Source organism: Neodiprion pinetum, chromosome 3 (genome assembly GCF_021155775.2).
Source record: "Neodiprion pinetum isolate iyNeoPine1 chromosome 3, iyNeoPine1.2, whole genome shotgun sequence".
Lineage (NCBI taxonomy): Eukaryota > Metazoa > Arthropoda > Insecta > Hymenoptera > Diprionidae > Neodiprion > Neodiprion pinetum.
In genome coordinates this window covers 23,061,958-23,082,062 of record NC_060234.1, presented here as the reverse complement: position 1 = coordinate 23,082,062, position 20,105 = coordinate 23,061,958, and the positions used below count along the sequence as shown (strand labels likewise).

Here is a 20,105-nt window from a genome sequence, read left to right as displayed (position 1 = left end):
CAAATATTTGAGAGGAGAGAGAGATAGAGAGAGAGAGAGAGTGTGTGTGTGTGTCTAAGAGAGAAAGAGAGGAAATTCGAAGATGTTGCAGACAAATGGATATTCGTCGTTAATACGAAAATGAAAATAAAAATGCAACATTGATTTTGCTTGGCACATTGAATTTGGAGGGAAATTTACTCGTATTTATAGTCTCATCGTTTTTATTCGTTATCAAATTCACTTGATTTTAATTCTTATCCAGGTGATACTTATGCCAAATTTTTCTCCACCGAACGCCTTACTCTGTTATGTTATCTACGTGTCGGTTCGAATGACGTCGATCGGTTAATTTGAAACTTGTGAGAGTTGCGTAATTTAATTACAGGTACACTGTAACGACGTCAACGTCCATGCAGTGATGAGATAATTTATACCCAAGTTATATTACTCCCGTGACATTGGTGACTGCAAAATGTGGAATGCGGGTTAATTTCACTCACGGAAAACTGCACGTATGACGTGTCAGATACTAAACACAACAAGACCCAACGCGGCGCTGTAACAACGACGATGGTGAAAACTTCAGGTTAGAATTACGCGTGTTGACAAATAGGGAAACATGAACAGAATAGATGATGATCACGGAGAAACCGAAAATCGAATTCAATTGCTTGATTGCAGATGTTTAAAAAGTAAAATCTGGCTACCGTGTCGATGTATAATGTAATCGTGAGACCGAAAATTACTGCGGGTATAAATTCAGAATGACGGGACGTGAAATAAGCGTCAAACATGCAGGTGTTTGGACAACTTGCCTTACAAATGGATAAAGAAATTTAGTTTCTGGAGATTTTTTGACTACGCGGGTTACTAAAATTGCGTGAGATAAGCCGATGCACGTTAATTAACAATTACATATCGCGTACCTGTATATCAGCAATCAGCATTAACGATGCCACCGAAGCGAATACACTTAAATACCTGTTTTATCGAAATGGGGACAAGAGAAGAAACTGCGTTGATTATAAATTCTACATATGATGCCGGATATGCATCGTTGTTTGCCAGTCATCATTTTCAGACCTAAAAGTAAGGCTTCGTTTCATGACTATCATTCTCTTCGTTCCTTGTTACTTTATTGCTTTGAAATCTGTATACATACATATATATATATATATATATATATATGTAAAAAATTAATGTATAATAATGTATAATAGATTTATGTGTTTTCCATGTGGCAGTACATTTTTTTTCTTTCATTCTCTTGTATACGTATATATATATATATATATATACGTATACAAGAGAATGAAAGAAAAAAAATGTACTGTCACATGGAAAACAGAAAACAGAAAAAAAATGTACTGCCACATGGAAAACACATAAATCTATTATACATTATTATACATTAATTTTTTACAACAATGAATACCGTTAGAAATAATAATGGAAACGTAGGCGATTATTGAGGAAGTGGGTGGAAGAAGATTCGCAGCTCAGCAAATAGCAGGCTAAACAGTGGGTCCTCTATTTCTCTGAAAGTATCCTATTTTTTTTTTTTCTTCCCCTACGAGCACTCCGAAACATCAATTTCCACCTAAAACCCCCGTATTTGTGCCAGACAGTTGCATTTTTGCATAAGCTAAACTGGGATGGAAAAGTCAATCGATGCGTGAAAACAATGTTTACACTTTCAACTTAATATAGGAACAAATAAATATACACCGAATCTCAAAACTTTCTTACATTTCACAAAACCATCATTTTTATAGCTTAATTTGAGTGTTATTATCTACGGGTGACGTGTGCTCACCCTAAATTATTTTATTGCTACATCTAAATGGAATTATAAACATTGTTCTTAACCATCCGTTCCCACTGTTACTTTTTAATACGCGGTTCCCACTGTGGACACTGTAGTGCTCGGATGTTATTTCGCAGAGGATTCTCCGTCAAAGAATTTAAAAAAAAAAAAAAACTCGTATACAGACGTATACGTATACGTATTTTGTACTCCAATAGGTTTTGGATCCAAATCTTTTGCTAATTCTTTCAAAAAACAATTCTTAAACTTAGCTACAGTGAGAGCTTTGCTATATCCGCTTAGCACTAAATTAAGCATGAAATTGAGTTGTTTCATCCATTTTAGTTTATGAAAAAAAAAAAATAATAATAATTACGAAACATCGAAAATTTCAAGGTATCTTATATTCAAAATTCTAATGCCCCTGCGGCACGCGTTAATATTATCCGAAAATTTTTATAGTCACAGGTGATTTTTCTTCTTCTATATTACGAACATATTTTTGTCATGCAATCGAAGCAAATCCAAGATAACTGACACCCTAGTGTGTACCTAATTTTGCTCTATTTGCTCAGTAATGTGAAAAAATATTGGAACCCTAACCCCCCCCTTATTTCTCCTAAAATTACCTGGCTTTAGCACTTCGAAGCCTGAAGTGACTATGTGAGGATCGCGCGAAGAAGCAGATAAATACTTCGGCATACAATGCTTGTTCTATTCTTCTCTTCTCGGGACCGAGAAGATGCTCGTCTCGGTGGAAGCACAGGCTGCTGGAGAGGCTGCATGCAGACGCTAGTATGCGTGACCTCTGACCCATGCAGCCCGATCCTCCCGGGCTCGCTTCATCCTTGCTGATTTTGCTTCGACCGAAGAAGGATAAACCCTAACGCAAAAGACCTGCAGTACCCTCTTCGTATACACGTTTTAAACTTACCCACAGACGTTCTTCTTCTTGTCTATTAGTGTAGTTCAGCACATACTTATGCACATACACACATGTATCTATATCGCCTGTTAACGTACGGGGCATTCCGTGCCAATTGAATTTTAGCGACCCATTGAAGAGATTGGTTGACAAAAAAATGGATGCTTTTTAATAATTTTACTACGTGATGGTTATAGGTTGAGCACGTTTATCAAATTATTAGATTCGTGAATGCGAAGATCTATTTGAAATGAAAAATACCGGGATTATAAACAAAAGCTTGGTATCGATACTTTATTTCAAATTGCTTGTAATTTTAAACATCTATAGTAGTAAGATTTATTCGATTTCACTCTACGGTATGTCAATTTTATTTTACACAACATTTTCTACTGAGTCACTGAAACGGATTTTCTTTTTACTCGGTAGTCAGGTTAATACATAGTTATGGCCATTCCTTACGATTAGTTGATCATAACCAATATCCGTGCAATTTTCTAATATCAAATAGTTATTAATACCAACTGAAATAAAAAAAATAAACGAACAAAAGGAAACATTGTAGAGTGGAATGGAACAAATATAATGAATTTTCAACAATTTTGAAACGATTCAAAATGAAGCATCGACATCTACGCTTTTAATTTATAATTGCCTTGTTTTCTATTTCTTTATTTGTAAGAAGATCTTCGTAGCTTATGAATATAATAATTTTATAAATACTTAATGTACCACTTTATGGTCATGAAATTAATTAATAAAAACTTTATTTTTATGTTTGTATCAATTGCTAATTAACCGTACGGATTTGTGTAAAACAATTTATGTAAATTACTCTGCTGGTTTAATTTCGTTGTCACTCGTGCAAGTATTTTTTCTCCCTACTATGCTAACAATGAGTCAAATTTACAGGAATTTGTATAACGACATTAGTCACGCTTGATACTCTGATGTGTAAAAGCAAATGAAGCAACACAACTTCGTTTTCCCAGCCCAGAAATCGATGGTTCAAAATAACCACCGTCAAAAGAGGGAAAGAAATACTGTAAAATCTGTACCGTATAACTAAGAAAAATTTGACTTCAGTTTTCAGTTATGGGACGCAAACGTGTTGTCGATTCGGTGTGGAATGTACCGTATAAGTATATCCCATCGAACACCTAATGTACCTGCAACGTGGCTTCTTCCTCTTTTTCTGCTTCTTCTTCTTCTTCTTCTTCAAGGCTCGCGAGAGCTGCTGCTGCTGCTTCTCTCTCTCTGCCTCTTTAAATTGCAAAGATAGCCGGGCATTACGCAAATCAGATGCGCTTCGGAGGTACACACATGCACTGACTCTTTACGTACGTGCGTCATACGTGTGCAACCACACACACACACGTATGCCGAGGTACACTCTTCGCCCTGCGTCGAAACAGAGGATCGGGTCAAAGGGCGGGCAGACTCTGCGCGGGAAACGCGATCACTACGGTTTCTTTCTTTTTTTAGTAATTTTTTTTTTTTTTAGTATTCGACGAGATACTTCAAAGCTTTATCACTGCAGATATTTACCTATCCTACCTTTGTATTCAGTTACAGTACGCAGTATGCCTAATAATATGCAATATGGCATGGCGGTGATCGACAGTTGAAAATGAACCTTCATCGTCGTCTTGTTTCCGAGCTATAATGAGAAAACCCTCATGCAACTGATGAAATTTTTCATCGAACACCCGAATCAATCATTGGTCCGACTTTTTCAGGCTTTATAGGTTTAGTTTTTTTCGGGATCTGATGAGGGAGGACCTCCAACCAGCTGAGGCACCGCCTCCTTTAATTCATACTCGTTCCCGTCACAGTAATAGTGTGTGGTTATCGGCTGGGTTTTACCTAATTCCCAAATCTGTTTACGTCTACACGTGTAGCACATATACGAAATTCGGTTAATAATCATACATTGCTATTTTTTCGCGAACGAGTATGAATAAAACGGGGAGGAAAATTCACCCCGTATATTACATTAACGTAATTCGGCGAACCAGTAACGAACAAAGAAATTCACGTACCACGGTTACATAGCGATGGTTTCTTGAAAAAAATGTATGCTTAAAAGTTACAGCTTGAAAGCAAAATCGAAAGTAATTCCATTGAAATGATTCACTTTTTGCACCGACGAAAAAGTGTTCTTTTACTTTTTAGTACCAATATTATGTGTATAAGATTTTTTCAGGTTGAAAATTAATCGATCCGATTACAATGAACTGTTATAGAAATAGAAAAAAAAATCGGTGAACAACAGATTAAAAAACCATATGATGAGAAAACTTCAGATGGCTAAAAATTGAACAAATAAGTGATCAAGCTGGATCGAAAGAATCTTGCGAAACTGATGGAATGATAATTTTCGTATTGCAGAAATCTTTAAATTAGACAAATCGTTCCTTGATTATTGATTCTATTCGTTACTCGGGCGAGAAAAATGTTTCTTAGGTGTGGAAAAAAAAAATGCCGCTAAAATTGACTTGATAAAGTGGTGTATAATTGAGCTTTATTTCGTGTTCTTTCAGCCGGGAAAATCATTGTGAGATTGAACGTCGTAGGAGAAACAAGATGACCGCGTACATCACCGAGCTTTCGGACATGGTGCCAACGTGTTCGGCTCTTGCTCGTAAACCGGACAAGCTAACGATCCTTAGGATGGCCGTTGCCCACATGAAGGCGTTAAGGGGTGAGTTTTAATCGAGGGTAATAAATAACTATCATATCATATACCATTATAAGTGGGTGAAATTGAAAGAAAGGTTGAAAAAGCATAATATAAGAAGTTTGTACACATGAAAGAATTGGCTATCAATTTGCTTTGAAGAAATGTAAAAATGTATCCTAATACGATACTGTAGTCAGTCTTTACCGACCGAGTAAAATACCAATTTTTTTTTATTATTGCCAAATCTACGCAGCACCGAAGTAAAAATGCTGAAGTCAGCGCGATTCTACATGCAATGCTGAACAAGAAATATTAAGAAAGTATTTTGTTTCACGTAGGAAGCTAGACCAAATATATTCCTATACTCAATGGTAATTTAATTGAAGGAATACGTTTCTCAGCATCATTCTTGTGTGAAACAAAACTGTTTTTTTGGCATTCGTATTCGGCATTGTATGTATAGTACTGCGCTGCTGCGGATTTTTCACATCAGTGATACGTACACTTTGACAATAGTAAATATGTATAAGTGACATTTATCGCCGTCGGTAAAGACTGACTATAGCATGCTCTTAATATGCTTAGTAGACTCATTGCTTCATCCGATATTGATATTTTAGCTTTTCTTTACGTTACTTCTGAGGTAACAACACTGCATCGACTCGCAGTCAGTCGAACGATGCAACGTATGTAGTCGCTGGTAAGTTATCGTATCGGCCTTGAAAAAAAAAAAAAACGGAGACCTAATTATACATATGTATACAATATTGTATGTGTAAATATATCTGAGAGATAAGAAAATCAGCGATACGTCACGTCATTCCCGCGAAATATGACAACTTTTATCATGTTTCTTATTTTAACATTTTTTTCCGACCACCTTTATGTTTTGGTTTCTTTTTTTCTCCTTTCAATAATCTAGTGACGATCGTATTTGCGCATTTTTACGAGCCCCGTGAGCTTCAGATCGTCATAAATATGCGTATAAAAAAATTTCTTCAAACTTTATATTCAAACTGTATATCGAAGTGTTTCTTCCGTTCAACCATTCTTTTATACGGATAGAACACTTGCAAAGCTAAAAATTTCAGTGCCTAAGCAAAGAGGAAAGAAAATTAATAAATAGTCTTCAGTTATATAATTTATAATAACACCTGATCAAAAAATAAAGGATTTACATCCGAGGCGAAACTCTCTGGCAATCGAAAAATCTCTATTCGTCGGCTCGCAATGTGGTGATGTGCAGCGGATTAGCTCGAAGCACTTCGTATGTCCTGCCTCTTACTTTTCATCCTTCTCTTCGACGTCGTCGTCGTTTCCGTACCCATAATACAGCCGTTCGTCAGGGCATTCGTATGCCAACAACGAATTCCTCCAGGATCGCCGTTCCGTCTCTTGACTCAGTCACTCGTTATTTCTCGCTGACTACCTATTTACGTTACATTCACTGACATGTACATACGTGTAAGTTTGCCGGAGGAATTTATAAAAATCTTACCTGAAAGAAAGAAAGAAAGAAAAATGGAGTGGAAAAATGTTTTACGCTGCAAAAGCAGAGTGTAGAACAAAAAATACCAAACATTACCTTACTTGTTTTTTTTCAACCACTTTCTCTCTGTTATAGTTCGTTTCTTCGGTTCTTCTTCAACTTTGAAAGAGAGTGATTCACTAATTTTTTCTACAACGAGTAAGAAAAAACTCATGTTTTGAATACAAAAGTAACAGAGATGGCAAACTGCAACGTTGAGTGAAATCTTTTGTAATCGTGTCAAATATTTCAATATACACGATGTTTAAATTGTTGAAATATAGCTAAATATTTGAGAATCCCGTGAATTGACGTCAAGAAGCCGTCAGATAGCGCAATTCTTATAGTTGCAGTATCGAGAAACCTTTTCGTTTCATGCCGAGAATAGCACCAGAAAATTTATTCCTGAAATTAATTGTAGTTCTTCAATTACGGGACAACATTTTCTCGTGTTATTGTTCGGAGAAACGAACATTTTTTTTTATTTATACCTGTGTTTGGCTATCGATAGAATATTGCGATGGGTGTAACTTTTTCGCTTCAACAATTCGCATTGTTTTTAACAATGGTAAAAATAAGGGACGCTTTACTCGGTCGGTAAAGACTGTCTTATAGTACCATCTCAATGAAGTAGAAGACTCTATACGCATAACGAGAAAACATTCGTTATTCTTTGCAGTTTCTTACGTCGTCCGGCATATCGTATTCTTCTCCATCTCCACGTCCTCCTTCGCTTGTTCATAGCCTGCACGTCATATAATCTCAGCAGGGAAGAACGCGTGTCTACGCACACATCGACGCGTAACGTTCGTTCGTATTTACTTGGAGAAATTTGTATTCAACCGCCGATGTTAACTCGTTGGTATTATAAGAGAAAGAGCTCTGGCTATAAACAATACGACACTTCCACCACCACCGACGCGATGACGCCGAAGAGGACGACGGCGATATGTCCATCTCCCCCGTCTCCTCCTCCTCGAACCGCTGCCGAGGCACCGGAAGCGTGTATCGTGCTTTCTGCATTCGATATGATCATGCTAGGGAGAGGAGAGAAGAAAATTTTCCTTTCGTACGCCATTTATTTCCTTATTTTCGGCTTTTTTCATTCCTCCTTGTTTCGAAGAGCTTGAATCTTTGTTCAAACGTATCCACACTGGGAGTTTTTCGTGAAACGAAACACCCAACGCCGGCGGATAGGCAACTGAAGCTACAATTTGCGCTTCTACATATTCACAACGTAGGTTTGGTTGCCTATCTACCGGCGGTGAGACAGTCAGGTTCACGGAATTCTCCCGGTATGTATAATATCGTTAGGGACGCTGACTCTTATTCCCGGTATCCTTCTACGATGTTCCATCGGCATACACACCGCATAAGATCAGATCTCGTGACCGCAACAACGGCAGCCTGCACAGATATTCCCCTCAACTCGAACGAGATCTTCCTCTTGATAGGGGGCGAAAGTCGCGACAGTCTACGCGCCGTATTTTCTACCGTCGAATACTAATTATTCGACCTTTTTTTCTATGAAGCATCCACGTGTCGTGCACGCGTAGAGATTCACATCTGAACCGAAAATCTTTTCTTCGCAGAGGGGGAAAAAAAAAACGGATCATAAAATTCAAAGCGCGTAGAGGCCAAATTGGTTTATTCATCCATTTGAGGGGGAAAAAACGTATCATTTTTTTACGACAATGTAGAGCATGAACATTTGTAAAATTGAATTGAAAAAATTTCATCCACTTGTTTATTTGGAAAATCTACAACATTCCCCCAAGCTGTCAATTAAGTATGTCAAAATGATGTACACTGATGACGATTAAAAAGATTACAAAGATTACACAAAGATTGTAAATAGTATAACGAATTATTTGGGATAACAAAGATTGCAAGTGATTGCAAATGTTACCAGGATTTCGAGGATTATGAAGTAACACAGAATACAAATGATTACAAAACAATTACAAAGATCGCGTGAAGAATGCAGAGGGATTAAAAGTCATGAAGAATACAAAATTGTTACAAAAGATTACAAAGAATTATAGCGATTACAGCAGATATGTACACCATATTCCAACAATAATTTAAACCCTCCCACCCACCACCCACCCGTCCCGTCGAGAAAAATAGAAACCTAACTGAACTCTTCCCTAACTTTTTTCTTTTTTCAGGGACCGGTAACACCAGCACCGACGGTACTTACAAGCCGTCCTTCCTAACGGATCAGGAACTAAAACACCTGATCCTTGAGGCAGCGGACGGTTTCCTCTTTGTCGTGAGCTGTGAAACGGGACGGATAATATACGTGTCCGATTCAGTTGCGCCTGTACTGAATTACTCTCAGAGCGAATGGTATGGTACGAGCTTTTACAGCCAAGTACACCCCGACGATGCTGAGAAAGTACGGGAGCAGCTGAGCGCTGCGGAACCGCAGCACGCCGGCAGGGTCCTCGACCTCAAGACCGGGACCGTCAAGAAGGAGGGACACCAATGTGAGTTTCATTTTTGATCAGTGGCGCGTTTTCCGTGTTTGGATGTGTTGAATTCTAAGAAGAATGAGAAAACATTTTTCATATTCTGATTTCTCTGCTTTTCAGAGAAAAAATGGAACAAGAAAAGTTACTCGAGTTTTCATTGAATTCATCCACATTTTGGGATCTAAAAAATCTCCGACCTTTTTCATGTGTGTTATCAATTTTTTGTTCAACCACATCTCGAGAATGATTGAACGGATTTTTATGGTTTTGGTCCTAATCGGCCGAGACTCTTTTTAAATCGAAGTCGATTAGGTTTTGAATTTTTTCGGTTCAGTAGTTTTGAGTTATTCAAATATATGATGAGAAAAATAATCAATTGATATCTCAAGAACGGACTTACGGATATTGATGATTTTTGTTTCAACCTATGCGGTTCATTTGAACTTAGAATTGATTAGATTTTAGAAATGGTTGATTCGGTAATCTTCGGTTTGTTTGAATACAATTTTTTTTTTTTTAATCCGTATGACATCTCGAAAAGGGATCGAGAATTTTGAATTCGATTGATCCCTAGATTCCAAGTTATTTAAATATCAAAATTTAAAAGAAAACATTATATTCAGTTATGTTTTTTGAGCTCCAAATACATCCGAACCGAAAGTTCATTTAGGGCTCTGACTATTTGAACACTTCAATTTTTAAACAGCTGACTTTTATTTTTCTTGGCAGTACTGGTAAATTTTTTTTTGAGCAAACATGGTGTTTTTTTACTCTTAAGTATAGAACCCAGATCACACAAGTGCTTCTACATATTATTAGTTTTCGCCGAAATCACATGATGTAGAATGCTCATCCTTTATTTCTATAATCCAAATAACTCTATGGGCCCCAATGATAAAACAGTTAACTCATGTGTATATGAATAGAAGACAATTGCTTTATTATCGGGGTCGGTAGAGTTACATGGATTATAATCGTCACGCCAAAGTTAGGTCTTTAATAATCAACCTCTCTAAAGTTGAGTGAATTTTATTAGAGACCATCGACATAAATGTTACTTCAACGGATTTGTTTGTAAAATACTAGTAATCTGCTGTAAAAAGACTTAGTTGATCAAATATTCGATTGCAACACAATAGTCTTCTGAGTACTATTTTTTACAACGTTCGTACATAATCTAGGCAAAAATTCAACCGTTTTATCATTTCAACTCTTACTTGAATTTCAGCATCCATGAGACTTTGCATGGGCTCTAGGAGGGGCTTCATTTGTCGTATGAAAGTTGGAAGCCTTCAGACAAGCGGTGACATGGCCGCGGCACATGGTTTGCACCGTCTTAAGCAGAGAAACTCTTTGGGACCACCCGCAAGAGACGGTCAAAGTTATGCAGTAGTACACTGCACTGGTTACATTAAAAACTGGCCCCCAACCGGTGAGTATGATGGGCAGTGGAAAGTGAAGTTGGCCCATTTATCTGAACCTACGTTTCTTAATTATGTCTGCAGGGTGGTCACAGCAAGGCAATTCAGTTTCTCGATTTTCGGTTTTCACAAAGAGAAACAATAAAGAAAAAAATTAGTCAATGTGTTGTTTTCTTCCGGCAATGAATATTTGGTAGAAAATCATATCTTAGGATGTCGAACTTTTTGATACTTGCTTTCATTGTCAATAATTACGCTTAATCGAAACATGTTTCTTTCAATACCTAATAATCACTGGTTTATTTTTATTCACGAAAATACTGCATTTACATCTGAATGAAAGGACAGTTATTTTTTTTTTTTTTCACTTATATCTGTGACCACTCTCTACATGTACATATAATTAAGTTTGTTAAGTTTTCGATGGTGGACCTGGGTACCTAACAGGCTCTTTTAAATCGTAGGTGATTTTGTTTCCCCGTGTGTACCAGGTGTGGGTATAGGTGACAGGGGTCAGGGTGGGGGAGTTCCAGGGGCACCTGATGGAGTCGTTGGTGACGACAGCGGCTCGTCACACTGCTGCTTAGTAGCCATCGGACGTCTTCAGGTCACAAGCACACCAAATACCAGTGATTTAACTGGTTCAAACAGTAACAATGGTGAGATGCTACTTTATCTTGTTTAAATAACATTAACACACTGAAGGAATGCTTATCTGTTTCTTTAAAATCACAGAAGTAGAAAAAATCTATTTAAGGTATTAATCCCCATCATATAGACTATAAAAAAGTCTCAATCAGTACGGACTGGGTGAGGAATACTCGGTAAAACTTCAGTCATTTAGATCGTTTGGCTTGAATTGGTCAGTTGAAACTGTTCTCTTTTTTTTCTCACAACATATCTTTTCGAAGTGCTCTTTCCACACAGGCTTATCGTATTGTAAGCATTTATAACGCGTTTTATGGTCGGGAGAAGAAGGGCACAAGTTGCATCATTTGGTTTTCGCTATCTTATTATCGGCCAATTCATGCTGGATATCCTATTCCTCTGGCATATCACTAGGCTTTAAAACATCCTCAATTGAATTTCGCAATTTGAGATGTCGAGTGGGTATAACCAGTCTCCTAACTAAGGTTTTACAAGTTTTAATGATAGTTCTTTGATAAATTTGTTTCTTTGTATGGCTGTTTTTTTCATTCAAATTACATGAAATGAAACTATTTACACTAGCTTGATCCAGCATACCATACAACATTCTTACAGGCCATCTAAACGATTTCTTAGCCGTTTTATACTGATGGCATTTCTGGTCAAAACTATCAATGCATTTCGAAATGACGATGCATTTTTAGAAGAAATCGTTATCTCCCAACTTTAGTACAGTTAGATATGCAGTAAGCCATAATAATGCCAGATATCTTCATGCTTTGCAAACTAAACTGCTTTAAAGTCATTTTGGAGTTGCGAAATAGAGATTTGTTTTTTCAATATTTCATTGTGTCAACATTAATACCTTCGATATCGTTGGAAACTTCAATCGCTAAAACTGACTGTCATCCAATGGTGAATTTCTCTGTACTACAGAATTCATCTCCCGTCATTCAGCTGAAGGAAAATTCACTTTTGTCGATCAGAGGGTCGGTGGAATCCTGGGATACACGCCATCTGAGCTCCTCGGACATCCCTGCTACGATTTTTTTCACCCTGAAGACCTGACGCACATGAGGGAAAGCTTTGAGCAAGGTAAATAAAACGTAGGAAAAAAATGGTCGAAACTTTTTGTTGACCGCGTTTTTTCTTATATCACAGTACTGAAACTAAAGGGCCAAGTTATGTCGGTGATGTATCGATTTCGGGCGAAAAATCGGGACTGGGTTTGGCTCAGAACGTCCGCCTTTGCGTTTCTCAACCCTTACACGGATGAAGTCGAGTACATAGTCTGCACGAACACAACGGCCAAATCCTTGCATCCTGGTGGTGAGGGACAAACCGAAGGAGAGAATGTCTCTGGTTATGGACAACCTAGTCTTGACTACAGCGTCCACAGACATCCTGCCAGAGAGGCTATTTACCCAGCCCATCAAATGATGCAGCATCCTGCGACAGTTGCTACTGCAGGTATGGTATCTTATAACTTGATTTTCCACCTGTCATGAAATTCTTTGTCAAGTGCCGCAAAACCTGAATGTCGCCAAACGAATTTTGACCAAGTTATCACTTCATCTCGGTCACCTACTTACAGGACCCCAACAAGCAAGACCATCCAGTGCTCAAAACGTTTACCAGGGATATGAAACGACCCAGTCACCAATAGCCTATGGATCCCCCGGTCAGCAGAGCACCTCCTCCTCAGTTCTAAATCGTATACCAAAACCGGCAAACACATCGCCGACTCCCGTTCAGCAAGCCTGGACACTCAGACAGGTAAGTGTCAACGGTGCAATTATTGTTCCGCATCAGGTCCTGTCAGGAATTGTCTCATTCAATGCCACCCTCTTCTTTTATAGCAACAACCTGTCACCGAAGGCTACCAGTATAACCACCAGTTAAGTCCGTCGAGATCTCCAAGTGGTCCAACTTATACTCAGCTTAGTAGTGGAGCTCGAACACCTGCGGCGTCTTACCACGCGGTTACAACAGTTCCGAACAATCCGGGTAAGTCAACGTGTGGTAGGGTTAATGATTAAATTTATTCGATTAACAGGGCTTATACCAGTAGGTGCCTGAAAAAGTGAGTGAATTCTAAGAATTTATATCTTGACAATCAATCATTCAATTCGATTGGGGATCGTTTTATTCAAGAGTATGCAGGTTGAGCTTCATTTAAATACAATTTTTATTAGAATCAATTATTAGGAACTATTGTTATTGACAATAACGTCAACTCTTTCGCTCATTGACACCTTTTGTGGTCCTCACGATAGCTCAAAAATGGCTCAACCAATTTACTTCAACTTGGAGCTGACATTCTTGGACAGTTTATTCTTTTCGCCACAATCCTATTTCTTCCTATCATCATATTATTATGTTAACTAAACTTAAAAAGAGTGGTAAATTTTTTTTTGTGAAAAATTATATTCCAACTTTAAAGGTTTCTTGTTCCGTTGAGAACAAAAAATTTTGGATTCCGGAAGAGAAGGTAAACTCGCCGCGAAAACTCTCTCCAAATTTGAGGTACCAAAACTACCACTGAGCGAAATGTTTGAATTTAGTATCAATAACAATGCTTTCTGTTAATAGATCATAATTAAAAAAAAGACCTCAATGAATCTCGATCTACATACTTTTAAATTACATAAACCATGATCAAATTGAAAATCGATAGCAGAAATTTGAATTCTCGAAATTCCCCCGCTTTTTGAGCCGTTTACTCGTATACGTAGGTATACCCCCCCAGCAATTGATTTTTTTATTTGATCATCATTTTAGGCATGTGGGGCTGGCAAGGCCAGCAGCATCAAGGGCCGCATCAAGCACAGCAGGACGGTGGACAGGCGGGTGCACCGGTCGCTAATCAAGGCCAGGGTCCTCACCCCTCGCAAGGAGGTCCAGGAGCGCAGCCTCAGGAGTTATCGGACATGTTACAGATGTTACAGGACCAAGGCGGAGCCCCTGGTTTTGAGGAGCTCAATATGTTCAATACTAATTTCGAGTAGGAAGGGGGGCAGGGGAAATCTTGGTGGTAGAAAAATAACTAATGAATATAACTATTATTGATATTGTATTTTTCCACCTTCGATATTACTCCCTTTTATTGATATTTTTACTCAGCCCTTACCATCCTTCCTGATCTTAATACTTTCAATTTAGAAAAGAAACAAAGTAAATAAAATTTAACAAAATTAAGCGAAGTCAAATAAGGATAGTTAATACGCAGAATTTCCAATTTCTACTTGGAATGGTATTTTAAATATATTTAATTGTGTACATTTTATGATCAACTTTGAATCATTGATCGATCCATGTTCCATATACTTATTTGCCAGTGTTCTGGAGAAATTCATTGCAAAAGTGGAAAACTATTTAAAATGAAGAGGAAAAAAATGAAAACTACAAGGAGTTGACAAAAAAAATATTGAAATATTTTTCAAACTTTTCAGAATAGTTACGAATAAGAAATTAAAACTTTTCGACTGCAAGCTTTCATCGTAGATATATATGATAAGGAGTAGCTTAATGAAATTGTTTTTTCATATATTTGTAAACCGTGCAATTACTATAATGTTTTTGATGACAGATATTAGACAAAGACACGACCGTGACAATGTACAAAATTATATGACTCACTCGAAGCTGCTTGTTATTTACAAAATGATGTCATTAATGGATATCAATTTTCTAAGTAATATTTTTTCTTAGATATTAGTAATAACATAGCACATAATTAAATAATTGTAATTATAATAAGACTATCACTTGTGAATTGTTGCATTTGTATATGTTTAGCAATATTTTAGATTGAGAGCAAGAGAGAGATTGAGAAATAACAAAAAAAAGTTTTAAAAAACAAAAAAAAGCCATAGCATATCATAATCGTGAGAAAACGGAAACACTTTTTCACTAATATATGGGGAATACTATACGGAGAAAACTCGTGTTTTAAATTTCATTTATTAATAATAATAATGATGAATACCTCTAATTGTAACTAACGTACTTTAAAAAAATAGTAGAAGAGGAAATTGTTTTAATTATCGACTATACAAGTTCAGAGTTTTAATTTCACCGCGGATAATGCCTTCTTGTCTTTCTTCTTCCGCACATTGCCGTCTTTCGATTTTATATGAAAGTTGACTTGATCCTGAAGCTGATCAAAGAATGCTGTGGAAGACTTTGCCGTCTTTCCACTCGTTTCATCTATCTTTGAAATATTACGCTCCTTACTCAAACTGTCAATCATCTTTGCTGCTTTTTCCTTACTGTACTTATTTCCAAGACCAGGTTTCAATTTCCCAACAATCTTTTCCCGCTTTTCTTTAGCCTTCTCTCTGTCTCGTTGATTCAACTTCTTTTGACGCCTTTCACGTTTCATGTCCGTCTCAGTTCTCTCGGCTCTGCCGATCAGGTCGCCACGCGATTTTGCTGTAATGAAACGGAATTGAATAATTTGTAATAGCGAACTTTTTCTGTATTCAGATAGATACTGATTGCTGTATTATATGGTTTACCTTTTATTTCTTCTGGTGCCAATAAAGTTGCATCACTTGTGGCTATCGGAGCTACTTCCTCCATCGTTACAGCAGGAAGGTTGCTAACGATTTTGACGTCAGGCCTGGCCTAAAATAAAATGCGAAAACCATTATCGATACATTATGAATTTGTGAATTCTAATCTCTGTCTCATTTCGGATCTAACTAGAATTAACAGATGCTGCATCAAGAAAAACTGATGGCTTACCAATTTTGGAGTGTAATGAAAATTGGAAAGAGCGTCAAGTTTGCTGAACAAAGAATGCATCATATTACGAATTTCAATGTGTTCTTTAGGTTCCTCAGTTTCTCGTTCCTCGTTGTCAGGGTTCAACGCTTCCTTTTGTTTCAAGTATTCATTTTCATAAATCTGTGCCAGACTAAGTTTGCTCTTCTCCTGGTCTAACACCAGCTTTTTTTTATATTCTATTGGGGTTTCAACAGGTTTAAATTTCTTCTCAACATCGTCCCAAGCTTTGTCTTTTATTCTCTGCTTTATTATATCCTCTAACTTCAATGTTGTCTCTTCAGTGATCACAGGAGCTGGTCTGGAAGTTATGTCAAACTCAACGTGCTCCTGCAGCAGTGAATCCTGTGGCCTAGATGCAGCATCAACTTCACCCTTTAATTGCCAAGGTTTTTCTGAAATTGCTGCTTCTTCCAATTCCTCTATTTTTCTTCGCAGTCTTTCTTGACGTGTTTCTAGGCTGGATTTTATCTCTGTAGTCCCTTCCTTTTTAGATTCATCTTCCTCTGAACTACTTGAAGCCGATTGATCATTGACACTGAATTTAACGCGTTTCTTATGAGGTTCTGTTGTTTCTTCTTCATCTACAGATAGGTTGGTATCGTTCTCAGATTCTTCATTAAAATGATTGCTCTCAGTCTCAGAGTTTGATTCATCGTTGCTCTGTGGTTGATCAAAGAAATCTTTAAACTTTACAAGTCTTGGGTCAGTTTCGTCATCTTCGCTTCCATTATCAGAAACATATTCAAATAAGTCGATAGACTCCTCATCGGCATCATCACTGTCCTCTTCATTCGACTTCCCTTTTTGCATTTCTCTTTTATCTTCTTTCGTGAGGTACTCATCCAATTCTTGGAGTTTGAAGAATTTATCATCTACTATCGAGGGCGGTGTTTTTCTTTTGGCCACTCTTTTCGATTTCTTCTTCCTCATCTGCTTCCCCAGTCCTTCTATGTCTAAATTACTTAAGTCGCCGTCACTTAGGTCTGAATCGTAGGTAGAGACCTGTTCGCCATCCAAAGATTGATCGAGGCCTGATTTACTATTGCTTTGTTGTTCATCACTCCTCGTTAGCTTGACAGGTAGTTTCAGTCTCTTACCCGCAATCAACGATCTAGAGACTCCTGTCAGAATATGAGGCAATTCTCCTTCATTCTGGAGTTCTAGCTGTTGCCATATTTGCTCAGTATCAAAACCCTCTGTGATTAGCTCTGGCAACGCCTCCGTCATGCGACCAGATTCTTCCTTAGTAAAATCATAAAGGGATTTTATCGTGTGACGGAATTCCAACGATGCACCTGCTTGTATGCTACAAAGATGAAAATTATCCGTGTTAATTGGGCCGAACAATGAAAGGTAATCACTGGCTGCGTAAATTATTTGATAAAAATCGTAAGATGAAGATTTTCTTTCTAAATGAATATATTTTACGTCTACTTCAATTTCATGGGACTGAAGTTAGTAGTGGATAAGTAACGCAACGTTAAAAGAAAAATCGTTTTACAACTTTAAAATGAGTTTGAAGAGTTTCAGATTATAAAATCTGAGTATGCCGACGGTGTTTCAGTGTTCACTGAATTTCAAACAAACCGGGTTTTGCTAGAAGTAGAAGTACAACTTGAAAATAACGTTGAGAACTGCAGCCTCATTCAATTTTAACGTACTCCAGTCGAAATAACTATTGGACCTGTAAAACTACGGTTGTTAGAAATGAATTAGAATTAACCTCAAATAATTTTCAGTTTTCTTGGTGTTTGCTTCTACGACGTTGATGATGTCGTGGAAAACCCTCGAGCTCTTCATGATCGGTGAATAATTCTATACAATAGATAACTTAAACTGCAATAGTTTTTGAATTAAAAGACATTGTCACAACCATGTGGCATTCGAACTACGATTCGAACCTTTAAGAATGCTAGCCACATGCATTCACACTATGCATACTATGGGCATTGGTCAGGACAGGGGACGAATCACAGACTTTATACGTTGACTGAAGATATACAAAGACTGATAACCCTGGGTTATTTTTCGTAACAGTTTGTCGGGTCTGGCCGGTTTGGAGGTATTAGCAGATTCCCGTATTATCAACCAAGCAACTGAACACGCCCATAAACGAAGTTCATAACCAACAACAATCGTGTGCAAAACATTGATAACATACCGTTGACATGGTGAAATTGCAAAGTTGAGAAAATCCCATTCAAGACATATGTGTGCCGAAATTATACAACGGAAAAATAAATGTCAATCAAGGACATGAACGTGTATCATTTATATTTACATGAATACATCAAATCTTTTGCGGGCGACAGTATCATCTCTAAGACGCTCAATTCATTTTTTCAAAGTTTTTTACGTAGTATTTTGGAAAAATATTGAAATGCTCTGTTTTTAGTTCCAACCATTTGAAGAATGTTTCTATAAAGAATTTTTGTTTGCTTTGATGAGCACTTTTAAGATTACGATTTGAAGAAATTCGATATCTCAAATTTTGAAAATATCCGAAAAATTCTGAAACACTTTTTTCTTTGCTAGAAGCACGTTGAAGATATGTAGAAGAATGAGCCTATTTTATGAGTTTTTCCCAAAATTTGTAAACGATAATTGGGTTTTAATTAAGAAAAATTCCGCAAGTTCTTGAATAAATATAAAAATTAATAATGGAAATGAATCTATCATGAGATTCATTGCAAATTAAGTGGAATGAAGAATAAAATATTTGCGGATTTATTTTAAATTCTGATGAGGTTTTAAAATTGTCTTTCAGTCATACACCTTTTTAGAAATGTGACGAAACAAAAAATTTATTTTATCTTCTGTATAATATTGACTTATCAAACCATATTTTTTTTCTCAATTGTTGAAATGCTAAATATTGATTATTGTCAATTCGTAGTTCTTTGAAGCGCTAAAAAAAATGGGAATATCTCTTTCTTTCAGAGCAAATTTTGAAATGTTCTGAATGCCATAAATAACATTATTGAAATATCAACGGTTGTTTTTCAATAAGTGGTTTTCAAGGGTAATGATCCGATGACTTTCAAATCATTAAATCCTGTTACCAACGCAACATTATTCGTAAAGTCAATTTTTATCCTGTCGGCTATACGTACTGCCGTTATCAAAAGATACTCATACTTATAATCTACTGGTATTCCGCATCAAAGGAAGTTGAAGCACGTATAGTTAAACCTTGCACCACTGCACATTTATTTCATTTTAAGAAGTGAGAATTGACTATATAATTGTTACGTTTCCAAAAGGTGGAGTTAAAAATGTTGAAAAGGTTGATCAAAGAGATACTTGATTTGTAGCCACCTACAATGAAGAGAGTACCGAAACCGGTAATCGATGGTAGTATAGCTAGAAGATAACTCGAAAATTTCCTTGCGCGTATTTATAATTGAACATGCAGATAACTTTGTCCCAAACCATAATCATCCTTGTCAATGGAAAATATTTTTTTGGAATATTTAGAGTTAGAAAGTGCGCGACGTGGATTTTTATTATTATATAGGGGTATCAGCCTAAAACTCGAATTGAATTATGAATTCATTTGTTTATTTATTTATTTATAAATTTATATCTTTTACGGGATAAAATTCATTTTTACATAGAAAATACAGATTAGCGTTGATAGGCAAGCCAGTATCTACTTGTATGAAGAAGTAAAGTATCAATTCTGAATTGTTTTTTATTTCTTGATTCATAAAATTAGATTTGTGATTATTTTTTTGTACTCCAAGAAATTGAAGTGGGAATTATTTTTTATTTCTTAATTCGAAAAATTATACTGGGAATTTGTTTTCACTCTCGTGATTCGAAACGATGAATAAAGAATCA

The 20,105-nt window shown here is 36.8% G+C and overlaps 2 protein-coding genes across 6 annotated transcripts in view; one reads left to right on the top strand and one right to left on the bottom strand.

The window, feature by feature from the left end:
- Positions 1-15,410, top strand: part of tgo (Aryl hydrocarbon receptor nuclear translocator homolog tgo) — a 29,040-nt gene extending 13,630 nt beyond the window's left edge. For 3 of the 5 annotated variants that reach the window (XM_046615982.2, XM_046615980.2, XM_046615983.2), the window contains 9 exons: positions 5,258-5,418; positions 9,097-9,417; positions 10,631-10,834; positions 11,288-11,482; positions 12,408-12,566; positions 12,633-12,941; positions 13,066-13,247; positions 13,331-13,478; positions 14,253-15,410. In XM_046615982.2, coding sequence (XP_046471938.1) covers positions 5,258-5,418; positions 9,097-9,417; positions 10,631-10,834; positions 11,288-11,482; positions 12,408-12,566; positions 12,633-12,941; positions 13,066-13,247; positions 13,331-13,478; positions 14,253-14,479 — 1,906 coding nt within the window. In that variant the 3' untranslated portion in view covers positions 14,480-15,410. Of the gene's footprint in view, positions 1-367; positions 569-5,257; positions 5,419-9,096; positions 9,418-10,630; positions 10,835-11,287; positions 11,483-12,407; positions 12,567-12,632; positions 12,942-13,065; positions 13,248-13,330; positions 13,479-14,252 lie in introns of those variants that run through there. The other 2 variants (XM_046615984.2, XM_046615981.2) reach the window with 2 other exon arrangements.
- LOC124214030 (U3 small nucleolar ribonucleoprotein protein MPP10) lies at positions 14,563-18,218 on the bottom strand. The gene is made up of 4 exons (XM_046615986.2): positions 17,986-18,218; positions 16,221-17,568; positions 15,992-16,100; positions 14,563-15,905 (listed from the first exon to the last, which is right to left on the bottom strand). Exons 1-4 carry the CDS (start codon positions 18,060-18,062, stop codon positions 15,532-15,534), a joined length of 1,908 nt encoding a protein of 635 aa, XP_046471942.1. The 5' UTR covers positions 18,063-18,218; the 3' UTR covers positions 14,563-15,531.
- Positions 18,219-20,105: the final 1,887 nt, after the last annotated feature.

Excerpts from the sequence above, each read along its gene's own strand:
- LOC124214030 (XM_046615986.2), bottom strand. The coding sequence starts at position 18,062 with ATGAAGAGCTCGAGGGTTTTCCACGACATCATCAACGTCGTAGAAGCA. Across the intron at positions 17,569-17,985 it reads AAAACTGAAAATTATTTGAG|CATACAAGCAGGTGCATCGT; the intron begins GTTAATTCTAAT and ends TCATCTTTGTAG. Across the intron at positions 15,906-15,991 it reads GGCACCAGAAGAAATAAAAG|CAAAATCGCGTGGCGACCTG; the intron begins GTAAACCATATA and ends GTTTCATTACAG.